Below are 18,484 nucleotides of genomic sequence, written 5' to 3'. Positions count from 1 at the left end.
TATATATATATATATATATAATGATTATTGAAAATATGTGAAAATATTCTGTAATGTGACAGATTAACGTGAAATACATAAGATGATTATACAGTCTGTTTTTATATTTATAGGGACTGGTGGCTTATGTTCGGAGGTATAACTACGTTTACTTTGATCACTAGATTTTACAGAGTCAGGGAACCCCAGCATGTATGGTAAGAGAGATCAAGATAGGATCAAAGATCCTATCAATATTATTTAAGCTTTGTTAACTTTCTTTAAAGGGGAAGTTCTCAGAAATTGTTGGCTTTTAGTTGGGACGAAACACATTTCGGCAAAATGGGCAGTTGGTACATAAACAGGACGTTCTTCTTTGACGTGCATCCACCTTTGGGAAAGGTAGGTTTCTCAGAGAGAGAATTCTATCTAGGTAGAAAACTCAACTGTCATGAGACTGAAAAATATTTTATATTCTGTTTTAGATGCTCATTGCTTTGTCCGGATATATGACTGGCTATGATGGGACGTTTGCTTTTGAAAAACCAGGGGATAAATTTGAGAATGTCAATTACATCGGCATGAGAATTGTAAGTTAATTGAGCTCTTTTTTAATTAAAATTGAAAAAACGAGACCTATCAAATAATTTACAAAATTGAATGATATCATTAAAGTTGCAAAAAGTTAATCAAAAATATTTCCCGTCTTAGTTCTGTACAATTTTGGGCGCAACCACTGTCCCTCTGTCGTATCTTATTGTATGGGATCTTACCAAGTCGATTCGCGCCTCTACGCTTGCTGCCTTCCTCATTTTGTGCGGTAATTATAACATTTTTATGATTATAGATAATCCTAAATTTTTTGAAGATCAACGAAACGACTCGTTTTACATGTTGCAGATGTAGGATTGTTGACGTTGAATCAATATATTCTACTGGATCCCATATTGTTATGTTTTATGATGTGTGCGACGTGGGGCATGGCACGTGTATCGTCACTCCGAGATCGTCCATTCACGCGACCCTGGTGGTCCTGGTTGTCGTTCACCGGAGCCTCGCTTGCATGTACGATTAGCGTGAAATTTGTCGGGCTCTTTGTCGTTTTACTCGTGGGTCTTTACACCGCATACGAGCTCTGGCGAGAATTGGGTGATCTGTCCAAGCCTATTGTGAGTAGTTTAATAATAAGAACTTGATATCGAGACTTTTAACGTTGCGAGTAGTGCAAATTTCGCATTTTTATTAATTGACATTAATAATGTTAGTGATTAACGAACCAGTTAATGAGTTTGTGATGCTATTAATTTAATAATTAGTAACAGACCGAATGGACAATTGAATTTCCAAAGGACGATTTCAATTTTGTTTTTTACAGTCTTATGTGGGGAAACATTTGTTAGCAAGGTGCTTTTGCCTCATCCTATTACCGGTTTTACTTTACATGCTATTTTTTTATATTCATCTTTCCGTTTTAAATAAGAGGTAAGAATTATTGCATTGACATATAGGACATGCAATTTTTTAATAGCCTATTTCTATTAATGTCAAATATCTTCTGCTAATATTTAATTTACAAATGGACGTTATGGTTTTACTTAGCGGAAGTGGCGACGGCTTCTACAGTTCCGAGTTTCAATCGTTATTACGCGGAAATTCTTTATATAACGCGACGATGCCGCGACAATTGGCGTATGGTGCCACTGTCACATTAAAAAATCATCGCACAGGCGGTGGTTACTTGCATTCCCACTGGCATTTATATCCCGAGGGAGTTGGCGCTAGGCAGCAACAGGTTGTTATACATACGAATACTTATATTTAACACAAGATAGAATTAAAGAGTAAAATATAAATATAAAGTGAATTTAGATAGAATACATAGATTGATAAATTGATGTCAGCTATATTGAAATAAATGATATGATGCATATCTTATTTTAATCGAGAAAAAAAGCGAAAAATACGTATAATAATAGAATAATGATTTGAGTGGGCGACAATAGTGGGCAACAATGAGTAAAACGAAGTTCCTCTATTGTTAATTAACGTATCTGACGTATTACAGATTACGACCTATTCTCATAAGGATGATAACAATCTATGGCTGGTGAAGAAATTCGACACAGACGTCATACCGCCAGAGCCGGAATTAGTTAAACACGGCGACCTCGTGCGTCTGGAGCACATTACGACGAGACGGAATTTACATTCACACAAAGAGATCGCGCCGATATCGAAGAAGCACTACCAAGTCACTGGGTACGGAGAGGTAAGGTGATTTCAACGTGATTCTGACTGGCGTTAATTTTTTCATGAAATGTTTTTTTTTTGTTCATCAGAATGGTACGGGCGATGCTAACGACGTTTGGAAAATATTGATAACGAATGGAAGAGATGGCGACGTGGTGGAGACAGTGACAAGTAAATTAAAGTTTGTGCATTACCTTCATCATTGCGTGCTAACGTGCAGCGGCAAAACATTGCCGAAATGGTTAGTATTGATAGAAATTACATAAATTTAATTCTTTCGTAGCTCGCGTAAAACCAACTTTCCGTTGTACGATAAATTTTTAATTTGTGTAGGGGGTACAGCCAACAAGAGGTTTCCTGCAACCCTAACATGAGAGATAAAAATGGGTTATGGAACGTCGAGGATAATCAATACGCCAAATGTAAGTGAGCGACATAAACCGTTGAATTTATCGATAACAATTAAGGCGATTATAACACTGTCCATTTTTATTAGTACCAAACGTCAGTTTCCGAGTATACGCGCCAGGATTCCTCGACAGATTCTTGGAGTCACATGCCGTGATGTTGCAAGGCAATTCAGATCTAAAAGTAAAAGAAGGAGAGGTGTCCTCGCGACCGTGGCAGTGGCCTATAAACTACAGGGTAAACGATCAATTTTTACATTATTATTCGCTAAAGTAATGTCATTGCTATGGCGGGCTGACGGGGCAAATCCTGAAAGAAACCACTGTTTTTCTCTGCAGGGACAATTCTTCTCCGGGAATAATCAAAGGATATATTTACTCGGCAATCCCATTATTTGGTGGGGAAACATAGTCTTCCTCGTAATATTCATAATTCTTTACGTTCACGCTTCTGTGCGCGAACAACGAGGCTGTATCGATGATGCCGTCATGATGGAGCAGCGAAGAAAGATAACGCACGCCGGCAAGTGGCTCTTCCTCGGATGGATACTGCATTACGCGCCTTTCTGGGCGATGACCAGGGTGCTGTACTTTCATCATTACTTCCCAGCGCTATTATACAGTTCCATGTTGACCGGGATTACGTTGAATCACATCATTGAGAGCCTTCTACTGCTGCTACCCGGCAAAGTGGGAAATACGATTTATCATGTTGTTCTGGGAATCGTAATCTCCGGCACTGTATACAGGTAAAGTCTTTCGCTCAAATCTTACAACGTCGACGTAATTTTTGGAGTTTAAGGATCTTCGATCGGATGTAATTTTTATTAAGCTACATTGAAAGATATTTGATGAAAATTTTTTATTAAATATAAATTGCAGTTTTTATCTGTTCTCGCCGTTGGCTTATGGGATGGACGGTCCGTCCGCCATGGATCCCGACAGCTCGATGCATTCTTTAAGGTGGATGGAATCTTGGGAATTTTGAAACCTGATTTATTCAGCGTAACGGAAAGTATATATACTTGTTTCGCGGTATAATTAGTAATGCAGTATATTTTACACTACTGTATGTACTACTAAGAATACTAACTTACATCTTTAACAATGACTGAGATATTGGAAAATGCTCATCTTATTTATATTTTATATATATTCAAACTATATATATATATATATATAGCAATTTATATTTGTTTTATATTTTTTACAATTTGTTCGTACAACATTAAAATGATTTAATAGTAAAACAATCGCTGTTAAGTGTTTCAGCCATTCCATAGTTATTCTGTCAGAAACCGGATTTCCTTTGTGATTTCTTTCAAGAATGTTTTCGCGAAAAACAAAATATGCCATACTTAAAGAAAAAACTACGCTCCATGCGTTATGTTTTCCTATATTGCCGCTGGATTTTGTCTTGCGACATGCTCATACCATGCCCAGTCTGCCGCCCTAGCGATAACATCATTCTGCTGCAATATATCATTCGTTTATATCGTAATATATTATAACGATAATACGGCTACATATACATAGACGTATTTGTCGCGGGATGAGCCTTCATCATACGCTCACTTTCGAATGCACTACATGCGCTACCTTCGGCTACTTATCTCTGAAACCCCCCCTTCAAGATGATCATTGTAATCCGCCAAAATTTAGCCGGATGTCAGTCGTTATATAATCACTCATAGAATTATCGTGGAGATAATGCGGGTCAATAGAACGCGCGATCACCAAGAAATGGCGTATATATCAGAGCGACACGTCACGCTGAAGAGAACGGGTATGTGCATATACACGTGTGTGTTTTTATCGATGACGAAAACGCGTGGGCAATTGACAGGCAATGCTGAGTTCCTTGCTAGTAAAATGTGAGCTTTCGCTACGGAAAGATAGTTTCGCGATCAAAAGAATCCGCATGGTTGAAAAGCTCGAGAGCATCGTGCTGGAACAAGTGGAATTTGGAGGCTCGGCGTTAGATAAAGATTGATCGGTGAAGGAAAAGGAAAGAATATCGAGAGCTTGAAAGCTTCAAGCTCGAAGGTTTCTCCTGTAAAGCCTCGAGCTAAAAAATTCCTCCAGGAAAACTTCGAGCTTGATAACCGCGCGCGCCATGCAAGAGGTTGACTCGCCGAGTTAAAAGCTTCGCGCTCGTAAGCACGCGTTATCGCGCGCGCGCGAGCTTTCGTTGCCAGTGATAAGAGGGGACGCACGCGTATCGTACCACCGCCGCCACCGCCTCCACCGCTTCCACCGCCGCCGCCGACGGTACCGATGACGACGATACCGAGGCCCGAGGGACAGGGACAGGGCCGAGAGCGAGACGCGCTCTCGGATACTCGAACTCGATCAGTGCGCGCTTCCCCGCGCCGGCGGTCCGCCGCGAGATAGTCATCCGGACGGTCGGTGCCCGGCACCGGTCCGAGCGTCGCGTCGCGGTGGACCAGCGGATGCCGCAATCAGTGGCGCGTCGGCGGCCGCTCGTGCCGGACATATTGCGGGCTTGCGAAAATAGGTAGGGATAACGAAATCGCTCGCGAAATTATCAGCGAGCTTCGCCTTCGCCGCGAGAGATATCATCTACTCCGTTTAAATAGAGCGATCACAGTCTCGCTCGTGCGTATATTATAAGCACTTGTTGCTGGCAGCTGGGATCGCGTCACGGGTAGACTCGAATGACTCGATGGTGTCTCTATACGTGGAGAGCTTTCACCGTCGGACGTCTTGTCTTCCCCCTCGCCGACCTCGTGAGCGTCGCGACGACGACGTCGACGACTTGCGCAACGCGTCGCGTCAACGCGTCGAAAGCGTCTCGTACTCGAGGGGAGTGAAGCGAACATGCGATTGTCTTTAACATTGTGTATACAATCGCGCGCGCACACAATTGCCGTTGCTAGGATATGATAAATGAAAAAAGAAAAATGTGCCTGTGGTAATCCATGTCTGCGTTTGCAAATTGTTTTTTTAAATAAATTCAATTGCGCTTGCTGAAAAGGTAAGTTTGGAAATTTTAATTACTCCTGCTCAACCACTTGTGCTATTCTAATCTCCAGATTCGATCTCATTTTACGATCATAGATAAAATATACCGAAATAAATAATATTGATTATTTGCTTATTATGAACAAATCAATATGAAAAAGAACTTTAATAAGTTTTCCTTTCGTAGTCAATACTTCTGAGTATTGAGAAGTAAATTTCATAGAGTTAAAAATTCCGTCAATTTTTTAAATTCCTTTTCTATTGGAATTTTCTTCGAATAACTAATAGCGTTTTTCATTGACAGAACTAGTGCGCTCTTAGTGCACATTAAAGCCGTTGTACACTGATTTAATCTTTAATATTTAAAGTATAATGCAAATATTTTAATTGATAAAATAGCCAATACATATTTTATCAAACAGTACAATAAAGAATATTAAGACTTTCGTGACTTAACCCGTTTATATTAAACATACACATTACGTTGATTTGTGTACAACGGCTTTAATGTGCACTGAGTGCGCACCAATTCTGCCAAAGAAAAACGCTATAATTATTCTAACCTCGGGATTCAACCTTGTCTTATGATTATTGAATGAAATATGTATACTAAATACGAAACAAATAATCTTGATAATGCTTTTATCGTAAAATAAAAATTATGATTAAAAAAGTAATAAAACATATATTTAGGCAGATAGAAGAATTAATTTCTAATTATTAGTATTAGAGATTATATTATACAGTAGAGTGAAAAGTTTCGTCAATTTCCGTTAATGTTTTATATTCGAATACTCGTATTATTTTAATTTAATTTTTAAAAATTCTAATTTTTTTTATTGTTCCAATTTTCTTTAAGCAGTAGCTATATTGATAGAATAATGGAACAAAATTTGCTTCAATTGTTAACGTTATTCAAAGATGTTCGAAGATGCTTAGATATACCTTCGACCTTCCGTCATGATATATAACGTCGCTCTCTATACGTAAGTGTATAATTATAGATTACTTATTGTTAGTCACGTCACCCCGAAACGACGATAAACGGATATATGTACGGATAGATAAGCGGAGATATTCGATCCCGTTTTTGCGATATCGAATATCGAATATCAATTGTCGATGTTTTATTCATTTATTCTTTATTCACTAGCTTTCGCTGACCGAGCCCTGGATAGCTCTGGTTAATTAATCCATGATACATGCACGACTGCCTTTTCGCGATCGCGGTTTCTTTAACCCTTTAACGGATCTAATGCCCCAGTACGGTTCCGCAATCATCGATAAATCTTATCAGAGCACAGCGATTATGAATCACGCAACATTTTCAACAGAAAAATTTAATTTCCTTGAACGTTATCCCTGAACGTTATACGCGCATTTTTATTATGTCAAAGTTCGAAAGTTTTATATTGAATATAGATGATTTATGTAGCTTTTTTATTAAATATCTTGTCAATTTTTTTTTTACGTCAAATTGCGCGATAATTTTTCATATTGCAAATTTAGCGCGGTAATTAAATACTTCTCATTATAAATCTTGTCAATTTTTTACGTCAAATAACGAGATGATTTTTCATATCGCACGTGTAGCGCGGTAATTAAATTATTTCTCATTTAATAAATAATTCGTCGATTGATGATCGTGTCCTGGCGAAGGACAGGAAAAAAGCTTTTGTTTTCTTTCACTTTTTTACATAAATTTATTAACTCTAAATTAAAATGAATTTTTCGTGTAAATTCAAATTAAATCTGCAGTTCTTCGTAATCTTCGTGACTTTAATTTTCCGTCACATAACTCACGGTAATTAAATCGCAGATTAAGCTTTTCCGCGTAATGAAAGGATTTATCGTGCGGGGTCGCGACGCACGAAGTGCAAAATGATCTCGGGAACAACGGGTTGAAAGAAATCGTTCGCGACGCTCAACATTAACGCCATTCATGCGTTTCTTCGACGATAAGCACGCGGGCAGCTTATTGCTTCTTGCGCTGCCGACCGCAGGAAGTGTAAATTAACGATGGAATCTGACCTACTTGACGGTGCATATCGTACAGATCTGCCGCTCCTTCAATCTTTTAAATGAGTTATATAAAATTCATCCGTCACAGACGCGAGAAGGCAGTCGGATGTGATCACTTCCGAGCGCGATGAAATGCCGTGGACTCCATTTATGTGACGGTTGCACGAGTCTCGTGAAGATCACGCGTCTCTTTCAGGAAGCTATCGAAATTATTTCACGTGCGCGCGGTGCGAAATACCTATAACGAGAAAAATACTCTTATTTATAGGCAGAGAGACCGCAAGAACACATTTTTTATCTCTAGTTATTGATTGAAAGCTCAACACCAGGAGGATGTAAGTGAGGGAAATGGAATTATCACGAATCATAGCTATTGAAGCCCTAGAATCTTGAAATAAATAGATATGGAGAGATATTCATGTGCATCGAGACGTCACAATATATGATTAGGGAAATGATCTCGGAAATGATCGTATAGTGAAAATAACGACAAAACATAAACCGAGCAAGGAAACTGCCTAAATCATAGTTGAAGATAGTCTCTAATATTAGCGTGATTTTCGAATCTCTTGGTTCTCGTTATTTATCAATTGTGAAAGTAATATTGCGCGTTCGCCGAACATGCACTCGACGCTGATAAGAACTGATAACGCGTTATTTGATTCCTGCACATAACACATATGTTCAAAAAGCGTCCTTACACGAAGAATAAACGCGAGTGATCCACTTGACATTAATGTTTTTCTGCGCAACGTTAATTCTGTCATAAAACATTAATTTGATACACAAATGTGTATTGTCATGTATAAGTTATCGTAATTAAGAAATTTTTTGTTCTTAAATCGTATAAGAAAGGAAATTAGCGGATTTGTCCTTTGACCGCACGCTGTATATTTTGTATTTCTTCGTTATACGAAGCTGCATTTCTTCTTTTTCGTAGCATCTTGTCGAACCGGACGGGCACCTTCCTTATGTAGCAAGACGTCGGAATATGCGAGAAAGCGCCTTAGCCGTGCTGCTAGCATGGACACTTGCGGCCCAGCAGGGGCTGTGCGGCAAGTTAGAGAAGATCGCCCAACAACCGAGCAATATCTTAGTGGATTATTACGCCTATCGTCACATCTCGATCATCCACTTCAATGTACCCGAGCGTACCGTCGCGGTCGCCTTCAAGTACGTATCGGGTCGAGAAAGAATCGGTGGGACATTCTTCGAGATCTTGTGTTTAACGCATGCGGTCCGAGGATGTATCAGCAGCGAGAGATTTTGTCCTTTTCTATTTATTAGTTTCTACAAATGTTATTTATCGCCATTAGTTCTTTTCAAAATGACCTAAAAAATTTATATCTCTAAGTTGGTTCGATATATATGTTCTAATCTAAAGAGATTATTCAATGATAACGAACAACAATGAACACTTTATTCCCTCGACTTGTTTTTCGCTGAGCTAAAATTTTCTGTTATTTATTTAAATTTTTTTTGTGTTCCTCGTACATGAAGATATATATTTTGTCGCGCTTTAGATTCATGGCGAAAGAAGAGAAGACTGGCGGGATAGGTAGATGCTCACCGGTCAACGTCTCGTTATATCTAAAGTCCGCTAGTTTGCCGTTCGTCTCTCCCGATGGTTCGAAGGTGGCCGCGAAGCTGATGGAGACGAAGAATCGTCGACGACATTACAGCCTGGAGATGCAGAGCAACGGCGAGCAATACATGATCAAGATAGAGGCTCCGTCAGCGGGTGACTGGTACGCGATCGCCTTCCGATCCTGGACCGATCCTGAGGAAGGCAAGATCAAGCAGCAAGGTAGAGGGAAACAATTTATTATTATACTTTCTTTAATGAATAAAAAAATCGGGGATAAAATAAAATTATGTTATTGGCCGCGCTTGTGTATTTTATTTTATTATGAACGTTTGTGATCTTTGTAGTTCGATATATAATAATACTAGTTTGCAAATTTTTATTTTGTTTTTGCTCAATCAATATAAATACCATAAATTTTTAAAGATATAGGTCCACAACATATGTACATTTGTAGGAAAGAAATATCCACCAAATCTTATTAAATTTTTTTTTTCAAAAAAGTATAAAAAGTATGTAATATTAAAGTAAGTTGAAATATATTTAAAACATTTTAGACCATATTGGCAATAGAAATGATTGACTATAAACTATAGAGGCTTATATCAGTTATGGAGACTCGTTATCAAAGACAGTGCGATGAAAACATGATGAGTAATTACTGATCTCTTCTAAAAGAAACCCAGCAGCTTACAAGAAGCAAAAGACTCATACAAAACATTTTCATATTTCTTTTTTGAATTATAAATAAATTATTTCAAACATAAAATGTTGTATTCTTTAATTTTTATATTGTTACTTCTTTTCCTGAAATTTTGGCACTTATACTATTTATTGCAAAATGTGTAGGAATTTTTTGGTTGGTCATGAGCAAAAGCACTGTAAACTAGTATAATTCTTTAATAACGAAAATATTCCTGAAATAGTAGAAATATTTCTGCAAAAGTATTCTCTCGAAAGTAAATTATTTTTCGGTATTTATAAATAAAAGTGTGTAGCTATATATTTTTCCGAAGCTTGAAGAAATGGAGCCGGATTTTGCCGATCTCCACTGCGCTATTAAAGATTTAACGCGAAACTACCGTTTCGTAGGTATCAGCGTGTCCTGTGAGACCGTGATGGACGCCGAAATGTTCGTGGAGATGCCAGCTACGACGTTCTTGGTGGATCCTGAGATCAAGTATAAGGTACAGCTAGACGAGACCTCTGACACGACGATAGTGCAGTATCTTGTGCCGGACGTCGGCCTCGAGGAAATGAGCCTGTTTCTCAAATCGTCCTGCGGCGAGGACTGCAACATTGCTGTCCACATCACGGCAGAGGATAATCTCGCCGGTAGCCTGTTCAACTCCACGGAGAAGTCACTCTCTTTCAAGCCCTACCCAGGCGATTTCCACTATGTGACCCTTCGTCTACTATCGGGAAACGCGTCGAACGTGACGCTGCAACTGCCAACGAGTCGTCAAACGGACATCGGGGTCGATCAGGTGACGCCGGTGGTATTGTCGAGAAAATCCTTCCCCGAATTCTTCCTCTTCGATTACGAACATCTGCGCGGCAACGACACGAAGCCCCAGCCCTTCAACGTGACCGCCGACGCTCTCTCCGTCCTTAGCTTCGAGATCGGCCGGGTGTACGATGTCGGCGGCACGGTCACTCTGGGCTTTAAGCTGGTCGACGTGGATGAGAAATACAAGAAGAACATCGTCCTCGTGGCCTGCGTTTCCTTAGGTTGGTTCGCGTGTCCTAGAAATCGCCTCTAATAAATTAATTTCTTTCGGGATCAAAATAGGAAGTAGTCAATGAGCAAAGTTTAAGCATAAAATTAAATCGGTCGCTTGCGCGATATCTCATTTTACAACAAATCTTTGTTTTGCGATTCAATATGTAATTGTAGAAAAAATGGCACACATAGTCTATACAAAATTTATATCTACTAAGATTAATTTCTTGGCCACCGTCTCATCATCTCCGTTTCTTTGGATTTCTTTATTAGGATACTACTTGAACATTACCTCGGGCGGTGCCTGCGTCCGTGCGCAGGGTCTCACGACGGCGGACGTGTATGTGAATGCGACCGAGCCAGCTTACGTGCATGTGCCTTTCCCCGAAGCGGGCACTTGGTACGTCAGCCTGCGTGTCTTCTGTCCCGAAGAAGAGGAGAAGAAGACGATCAGCGCTGACAGCGGCGCCAACATTAGCAGCAGCACCACCTCTTGTTCCTGCGGTCGCACTTGTCTGCAGGGCGATGTTGCATGCGAGAGCTGTGACTGCCTGTCGCGCTGCACTGCCGTCCGGGTGGAGAGCGTCGTGTCATCGTCGCCGTGCGTCGAGGGTCGTTGCGGTGGTCATGGCAAGTGCATGCATTATATGAGCGGCGGCTTCGTCTTCTCGGCGTGCCACTGCACCGGCGGTTATCGCGGTTTCGACTGTGCGGACGACACGTACGTTCTCAGTACCAGCGGCATACTTCTGCAGCTGCTCGCCCTCACGTTCAGTAACTTCGCCTTCCTCGGCTCGATCTACGTGGCGATACGACGCGAGTACTTCACCGAAGCGGTTGCCTACTTTGCGGTCATGTTTTTCTCCACATTCTATCATGCCTGCGAGGCCGGGGAGGAGATCTACAGTGTGTGCATCATGCGGTTGAGCGTGCTGCAGTTCTGCGACTTTTTCAACGCGCTGCTCGCTATCTGGGTGACTCTGGTGGCGATGGCGTCGTTCGGGCCTCGATTGACTGCTTTCTGTCAGGTAACCGGAGCGATTGTGCTGGCGATGGGCGCCGAGATGGACCGCACTGCGCTCTGGGTATTCCTGCTACCGGCCGTCACTGGTTCCGCCTTGATTGGACTGTCCTGGGGACTTAGATGCAGGAGAAGGCGCACCATCAAATATCCCTCGCGTCCGTATAGGTGAGAAAGAAAGGAATGTAGGAGAAAAAATCAATTTTTATCATAAAAATAGAATTTAGAAATGTTGCATAATAAAATGGTTGCTTGATAAAGTAAAAATTAAATTATATAGTAGAAACGGTTAAATAGAAATGAGTAGAATATTGTAATAAATAATAAGGCAACGTTGAGATAATGAAGTTAAAAAATTTAATCTTTTCATATGCAACCGAATAAGTTGTATTTTTCATTGCATTTCATATTCTTCCTACCTCATTGCAACCTTATTGCAACACGAAATGTTCTGTTCTGTTTCTAGGACTATCTACTTCCCAGCCGGAGTTCTTCTCGTCTTTCTGGGCCTCATTTGTTACGCGTTCCTGCAAACACGCAGGAATTATTATCTCGTTCACAGTATGTGGCATATCTGTGTCGCAATAGGAGTTATTTTACTTCTTCCGAAGCGCAAGTACATGAAGTGATGGTCAAAGAACGACGTATGCGTCCAGGAGAGATTCGAGGAGACCGGAGATAGTATCAGAAGCTAAGAGATGTGATAGTAGGCAACCAAAGAGACATCAGGGAAATTATTACAATACAAACAAATAGATATCATTGACGAATCGATTTTTGTACGAAAGGAATCACAAGCGCCGGTTTTAATTAGCATCTTCTACGTAAAGACATCTTGAAAACTGCCATATCTTGAAGATATCTTAAGAAAGAATTATTTATAATCTTTCGATTAAAACATAAATTATTCTTCTTTTACTTATAAAGAAGCTTTCTCGGCTTTATCGTAAAGATGCGTGCGATTCGCTTCGTAGAAAAGTTGTTCGATCGATCGAATTCGGCACTTACGCATATATTATAAATATGTATATCAGAGACATTATTCTTCTAAAAAGCATCGGCAGTATATAGATACGAGAGTGTTCCGAAGACGGAATTAACTCGGCGAGATCGATCAATGATACATTTAGCAATAAGATGCGATACATAAAGCAAATTTAACGACAGTATTACATCAAGGTAAGTCGCCCGTGAAAGAAATTTTGCTCATTTTAATAAGCATTAAGGAAACTGAAGAAAGTGTGACATCGACTTTAAGATGTTTTTGTTCTTCATTTAGCTTTCAACAGAATTAAATCCATATTGAATGTAAATATTGAAGTTTGAGAGTCACGAAAATATCGGAAGAGAATAATTATCATAATTATTGCTGAAATTGATGTTGGATTTTATAAAGTTGTTTATTATTCCGCGAAGCATTTTCGAAATGCACTTTGACATTCCGAGAAATTTATTGATCGCACGAATATAGAATATATCGCTATACTTTGTTAATTCAGTCGCGACCTGTTTGTAAGGACCAATTCTAAGATACGTAAAATGTTGGAAACGTTATGAAAGAATCAAGAATATCTTCGTGCGAATGGTGCTCTTTTATTCATACGAATGTTTCCTGCTATCCTTAGTCTTTTATTAATGATAGCACTATTGTTGTAGCACTATCGTAACACTATTAATTTATAATTACTGCGTACTGATAGCATCCTTTTTCGATATCATTTTGACGACAAATGCGTTCTTACAAGAGCATGCCATATTCAACAAGTATACATTCCTCATTGCTCTTTTCTTATGTAGAAGGCTTTAAATTTTAATTCATCTTTCTATTGAACATGAAAATAATTTAATCTTCATCTATATTAATGAAGATAATACGAGCATAGAAATGTAATTTTAAGAAACCAGCCCTTTTTTTCTAGGAATCAATACCTCGCACACGAACGTCCTGCTCCAAGAATAATACTCGAAAGTGAATGAAAAAGTAAAAAGATACATGTCTCTTATATTTTATAACTGACAAGTAACGTATATCTATAGTACATACATATAGAAATTATATTCTTCTACGTAAAGCACATGTTACAGGACATGTTTTAAAAAACAGATTTAGGACCTGTTGTCTCAACTTTTGCACTAATATTTCCGCCCCTGCCAGATATTATAAATAATCCACACACAAATGTTCTCTCTTTTAACTGTGCGCTTTAACTTTCTAGCCAATAATAACGTCTAGATAGGAAGATAATGCTCAAAGCGGAGTCATTTTTTTCAAGTTGCCTTGCACCGTGACAAGAGCGGAAAAGCGAAATAAGTAGGAAACCGGCGTGTCTTTACTTTTCGATTCATCCTCGCGTCTGTGTATGCATGCTGTGTTGTCCGAGGGAGAGTAACGCATATACATATATAAGTAAATACAACATCGTCACGGGCAGTGCCTGTACTGATTGTTGACACGTGTTAAGCGCGATGCGCCGCGACCGTATCGCGACTCTAGTCGATTCTATTTTCCTCAACGTGAAAGCCATTTAGACTATATAACATTTTCTACATATAGCCGAAGAGAGAAAGAAGAGTGTGTCACGCTGAGCGCACGTGAGTGCACGGGGGTTTTGTCGAGAAGGATTTCACTTTTGTTAATTTACAAACGTACACAGACACCCAAAACACAGATGTAATTCTCTACGAAATAAAGATGAAATTATCGTTATACGAGTCGAACTGAAATATCGCCAAAGCTATCGAGACTTTCGCTGCTCGTGATAAATAATTTCATATTTTGGTATTATGAGTTAAATATGGTAACGGATTCTTATCTTGTCTACTTCTTCATCTCATAGAATGGAGTATACGCAAGATACAGCGATGAGTTGTCATTTTTTATGCGCTTTTTTTCTTCTCCTCTGCTTTAATTTGCTATTTAAATTATAATCGCCCTTTTCTGAAGAGCAAAATTACATAAGCAAAGTGTTACAATGACGAGGAGTCAGTGGGTGTCGTGACGCGCGCGTTTGCCGTCGCGATGACGTTAGCCAGCAGCGATAGCATCGTCTCCATCGAGAAGCCGCAATGTGGATACGATCTTGAGCAGTTTCTGCCGTTCCTACCAGTCTCCACCGCCTCCTCGATCGCCGTGCCTTGCATGGCCGTGCGGAACACCTGGTTGGTGGTAACTGCGTTCACCATCTTCTCGAAGGACGTCGTCTTCTCGTCCTTATCGTTCCTGTTTTCGTTCTCGTTTTCGTCACCCGCCGCGGCAGCCGCCTGCTGCGAGTAGGTGCATACCGCGCGTTGCATGCATGAGGTCGTGTCGATGCCGTAACGGGCCAGGACATCGTCAATCCTCGTCAGGGTCTGGGTGAAGCCGTTGTCATCACCTGCATTGAATTGATTTTATACGAATGCTGCATATTCACGGATGCGCGGAATATTCACGAGATGCTAAAAACTCCTTGTGGAGATTTTTCCTCGACGAAAATGAAAGAGAGGGAGGAATGTTGCTTTTTCGAATTGTTCCAAATTTTTATTTAGTAATCAAGTTTTGAATTAAAAATCTGTAAAGTTGTAAAATCATGTTCTGTGAAATAATATTCTAAAAGATTCCCTGTTTGCAATGGCTTACAGTGCGGAAATGATTATTTCGACGAGAAATTACATTATAGAATATAGATCTATAGCGGATACAACACTTACTTCTCGCGTACGCGCCATAAGTGCCCGACAGGATATAGAGCAGCTTTGGGATGATGAGGATCGATCCCACGCCTATAATGGCTCCCAAGAGAAGTCCGCCAAGATCTATCTTTGCCGGCGCATAAGGTGACACTCCGTAACCCTGATCCGGATTTAATTGATTACACAAATTTAATTCAATTACGTCACAACGAGTTGCCGATTAATTGATTCCAATTACTGTCAAAATTAGACATCGACGAAGTAGTACAGTAAATATAAGCTCTACGGCAAGTTTTTAAAGTAAATTTTATAACATTTTTTGAAACAGGAGATAGAAGAGAAGTAGCGTGACACTTATATATGTCGTAAAAATGCAGATATTTATAGAATACGAGAAAGACAGGAAGAGAAATCCGATTCAATACTTACACTCCCAGTACCTCCGACATTGGTGAAACCAAATCGCGCCTCCTGGCCGCGATCCACGATGTCGTTTGTCTCGGATTCGCGTTTCGATGGTTCATTGTGCTGTTTAATCTGAGACGACGGCATGGCCACTTGATCCTGCGCCTTTGCCTGCTTTTCCATGTAGCTGATAGAGCTCGGCACAAATCTATCGATAGATCATGCAAAGACAGATACATAACACGGACGTCTTAACGATAAAAAAATTGACATCTGAATAATTTTTAGTTTTTAAGTCTCTTTTGAAAGCCGTTTGAGTATTTTTTGCACTTCTGCGGCGTTCAGAAAGAAATATTATTCAAAATTTAATTTAACCGTTGAAATGAGACTTACCCTCCATCATCGAACTTCGGACTGCAATTGATCAGAATGGCGAAGCAGCTTATTGCCACAGTTAAACTTCGCGAAATACAAAACGTCATCTGAGAAAGAAAAATTGAAAAGACAATAAACTAATGATTAATATATTAATATTAATATATCAATAAATATATAATTAAATGTATTTACATTTACAATAATATTTACGTATCTTGACGAATATTTATTGGTACTCTAAAATGTTCTATGATAAAATATATAGACAAGCTAAAGATTAGTCGTTAAATACTATCGAAAATTAAATGTTTGAGTCGGTAGTTTTATTACTTGGATAAATATATAAATTTCTTGAAATATATTATAGATTTTTTAAGACACTGTGCGAATATTGTATTACGGTAAATCAAGACAATTATTTGCTGTGACATGTATCGCACAAATACGAATACGTAATTTATAATAAATGTAAATTAATAAACGTAAATTATTCGAAGTAGATGAAATAAATACCTTCGGTGAGAAGGGTGAAGCAAACTGTCTAAGATAAAACGTGAAGCTTCAGCCCGAGGTCAGTTTTAAGAATGAGATATGGCGATTCAGTGTCACGGACTGACTGCGCGATGCCTGCTTTCTGGCATATATAGTCGCCTTGGTCGTCTGAACACGACAAGTTGTGGACGATAATTGAAGCCCTGGTTTCGCTTTCATTGTTAGATTTTCGTGGTGCATGACGTCTCCCCGTCGTCGTCGTCTTCGTCATCGCGAGCGAGGAGAAGGCCGTCTTTCTGCAACGGTTGCAACGGCGCGGCGCGACGCGTCGCCATCGCCGGTCACTCGAAATCTCGAAGCTGAAATAATAGCCAGCTGTCAACAATGTCCTCTTTTAAGACGTTCACTGACTTTTGACACGGAAATTTCGCGACTCCGGCCTACGGCACCTCGTGACTGAGATGATCTCCTCTGGCTATGTTACGACTTCCCATGTTACGAAACGCGCGCAACCTCGAGGGTGATTACGGCCTGTAGCTGCCTAATTGTGTTTACATGGTTTTGACATTTTTAAAGAAGGTATGGTATGGTGCAATCAATAATTTGGTAAAATTAAATTTTAATAACTGTTAATGTGTGCGATTAAACGCACATGATGTCGACGGAACTTATGCTTCGGAAGATTCGAATTTCGCGAGGAAAATAGAATAACTCGATAGAAATAAAAGTTATCTAACAAACGACAAGAACTAAAGAAGTATCTATGTAAAATTTGTGGAATAATTTTAAAAAGAAAGCACATTTTTATTTAAAGCAAAAGGGGAGAATGGGGAAGAAATATCAAAATAAGATTCATAAAAGTGTCGCCGATTTTTAAAGTCACGGAGATGTGAATCAAGGAATCACGGACAAAGGATCAAGGATCTATAAATGCAAAAAACAAAAAAGCCGCGAAAGCGAACGTAACCAGATTTACGCCACGAGATCATACGTCGGAGTCTTTCCGGTGAAATTTCTGGGAAAAGAAATTCCATCTGAGCGTTCGCCGAACGTCGCACGGGGGGGGGGGGAAGCTATTAGGTATAGAGCGCGAATCGAAGCAAAGCTCCCTTTCGCGAAGCTCGCGTGTCGCGTGTCGCGCTCTCCCCCAACTCGAGTTCGAGAGGTCCGTTCTGGACGGTGCCCCAGGAAATTCGCCGAAAGCCACGGCCGGCCGAGTCCATAATTCTAATATTGTCGTCACCTTCGTGCGTTCTTTTTTGCACTGGGTGAAACGCTTTTATAATAATTCGCGAGAAACGGTCGCTCGTGCTAATAATTGCGGGGATAATTACCGGGTTAGATTAGGTTCCTTGACTTCTTCAATGCGACGAGGCCCGTGCGCGACAGAATGTAAGAGCGACTCCCGGAATGTAAAAGCAATTAATAATACATTATTGTAGATTTCGCCGTCCAGGGTTCGTTAATTCTAACGCGAGAAATCGGTATTTCCTGTTCTGATAGGGCAAGCGAGACTCGTTACGGACGGGACAAATTAGTGGGGGTCTGCTGCACTCGACGTTGAA

The 18,484-nt window shown here is 39.9% G+C and overlaps 3 protein-coding genes across 6 annotated transcripts in view; 2 read left to right on the top strand and 1 right to left on the bottom strand.

Moving 5' to 3' along the window:
• Positions 1 to 3,832, top strand: part of LOC112461215 (protein O-mannosyl-transferase 2) — a 4,951-nt gene extending 1,119 nt beyond the window's left edge. For both annotated transcript variants that reach the window (XM_025026375.1, XM_025026376.1), the window contains exons 3-15: positions 114 to 197; positions 297 to 381; positions 465 to 569; positions 691 to 799; positions 880 to 1,148; positions 1,355 to 1,461; positions 1,579 to 1,771; positions 2,045 to 2,248; positions 2,319 to 2,470; positions 2,563 to 2,651; positions 2,726 to 2,874; positions 2,976 to 3,385; positions 3,519 to 3,832. In XM_025026375.1, the coding sequence (XP_024882143.1) occupies positions 114 to 197; positions 297 to 381; positions 465 to 569; positions 691 to 799; positions 880 to 1,148; positions 1,355 to 1,461; positions 1,579 to 1,771; positions 2,045 to 2,248; positions 2,319 to 2,470; positions 2,563 to 2,651; positions 2,726 to 2,874; positions 2,976 to 3,385; positions 3,519 to 3,624 (2,062 nt within the window). In that variant the 3' untranslated portion in view covers positions 3,625 to 3,832. The remainder of the gene's footprint in view (positions 1 to 113; positions 198 to 296; positions 382 to 464; positions 570 to 690; positions 800 to 879; positions 1,149 to 1,354; positions 1,462 to 1,578; positions 1,772 to 2,044; positions 2,249 to 2,318; positions 2,471 to 2,562; positions 2,652 to 2,725; positions 2,875 to 2,975; positions 3,386 to 3,518) is intronic.
• A 1,068-nt stretch (positions 3,833 to 4,900) lies between these two features.
• Positions 4,901 to 14,679, top strand: LOC112461214 (post-GPI attachment to proteins factor 6). 3 transcript variants are annotated; one of them, XM_025026372.1, is made up of 6 exons: positions 4,901 to 5,154; positions 8,584 to 8,816; positions 9,167 to 9,450; positions 10,321 to 10,959; positions 11,225 to 12,140; positions 12,439 to 14,679. In XM_025026372.1, exons 2-6 carry the CDS (start codon positions 8,635 to 8,637, stop codon positions 12,599 to 12,601), a joined length of 2,184 nt encoding a protein of 727 aa, XP_024882140.1. In that variant the 5' UTR covers positions 4,901 to 5,154; positions 8,584 to 8,634; the 3' UTR covers positions 12,602 to 14,679. The 3 variants fall into 3 exon arrangements, with proteins under 3 accessions (XP_024882140.1, XP_024882141.1, XP_024882142.1); XM_025026373.1 differs by lacking the exon at positions 4,901 to 5,154 and adding an exon at positions 5,448 to 5,634; XM_025026374.1 differs by lacking the exon at positions 4,901 to 5,154 and adding an exon at positions 7,095 to 7,978.
• A 260-nt stretch (positions 14,680 to 14,939) lies between these two features.
• Positions 14,940 to 18,336, bottom strand: LOC112461212. The gene is made up of 6 exons (XM_025026367.1): positions 18,254 to 18,336; positions 16,941 to 17,278; positions 16,443 to 16,531; positions 16,074 to 16,257; positions 15,663 to 15,804; positions 14,940 to 15,346 (listed from the first exon to the last, which is right to left on the bottom strand). Exons 3-6 carry the CDS (start codon positions 16,529 to 16,531, stop codon positions 14,940 to 14,942), a joined length of 822 nt encoding a protein of 273 aa, XP_024882135.1. The 5' UTR covers positions 16,941 to 17,278; positions 18,254 to 18,336.
• Positions 18,337 to 18,484: the final 148 nt, after the last annotated feature.

Source organism: Temnothorax curvispinosus, unplaced genomic scaffold (assembly GCF_003070985.1).
Source record: "Temnothorax curvispinosus isolate PA1 unplaced genomic scaffold, ASM307098v1 QBEX01011168.1, whole genome shotgun sequence".
Taxonomy (NCBI): Eukaryota; Metazoa; Arthropoda; class Insecta; order Hymenoptera; family Formicidae; genus Temnothorax; species Temnothorax curvispinosus.
Note: the sequence above shows the minus strand (reverse complement) of the source record. Positions and strands in the feature narration are given on the sequence as shown.

Excerpts from the sequence above, each read along its gene's own strand:
- LOC112461212 (XM_025026367.1), bottom strand. The coding sequence starts at position 16,531 with ATGACGTTTTGTATTTCGCGAAGTTTAACTGTGGCAATAAGCTGCTTC. Across the intron at positions 15,805-16,073 it reads ATGTCGGAGGTACTGGGAGT|GGTTACGGAGTGTCACCTTA; the intron begins GTAAGTATTGAA and ends AATCCGGATCAG. Across the intron at positions 15,347-15,662 it reads TTATGGCGCGTACGCGAGAA|GTGATGACAACGGCTTCACC; the intron begins GTAAGTGTTGTA and ends AATTCAATGCAG.
- LOC112461214 (XM_025026372.1), top strand. The coding sequence starts at position 8,635 with ATGCGAGAAAGCGCCTTAGCCGTGCTGCTAGCATGGACACTTGCGGCC. Across the intron at positions 9,451-10,320 it reads AGGCAAGATCAAGCAGCAAG|GTATCAGCGTGTCCTGTGAG; the intron begins GTAGAGGGAAAC and ends ACCGTTTCGTAG. Across the intron at positions 10,960-11,224 it reads CGTGGCCTGCGTTTCCTTAG|GATACTACTTGAACATTACC; the intron begins GTTGGTTCGCGT and ends TTTCTTTATTAG.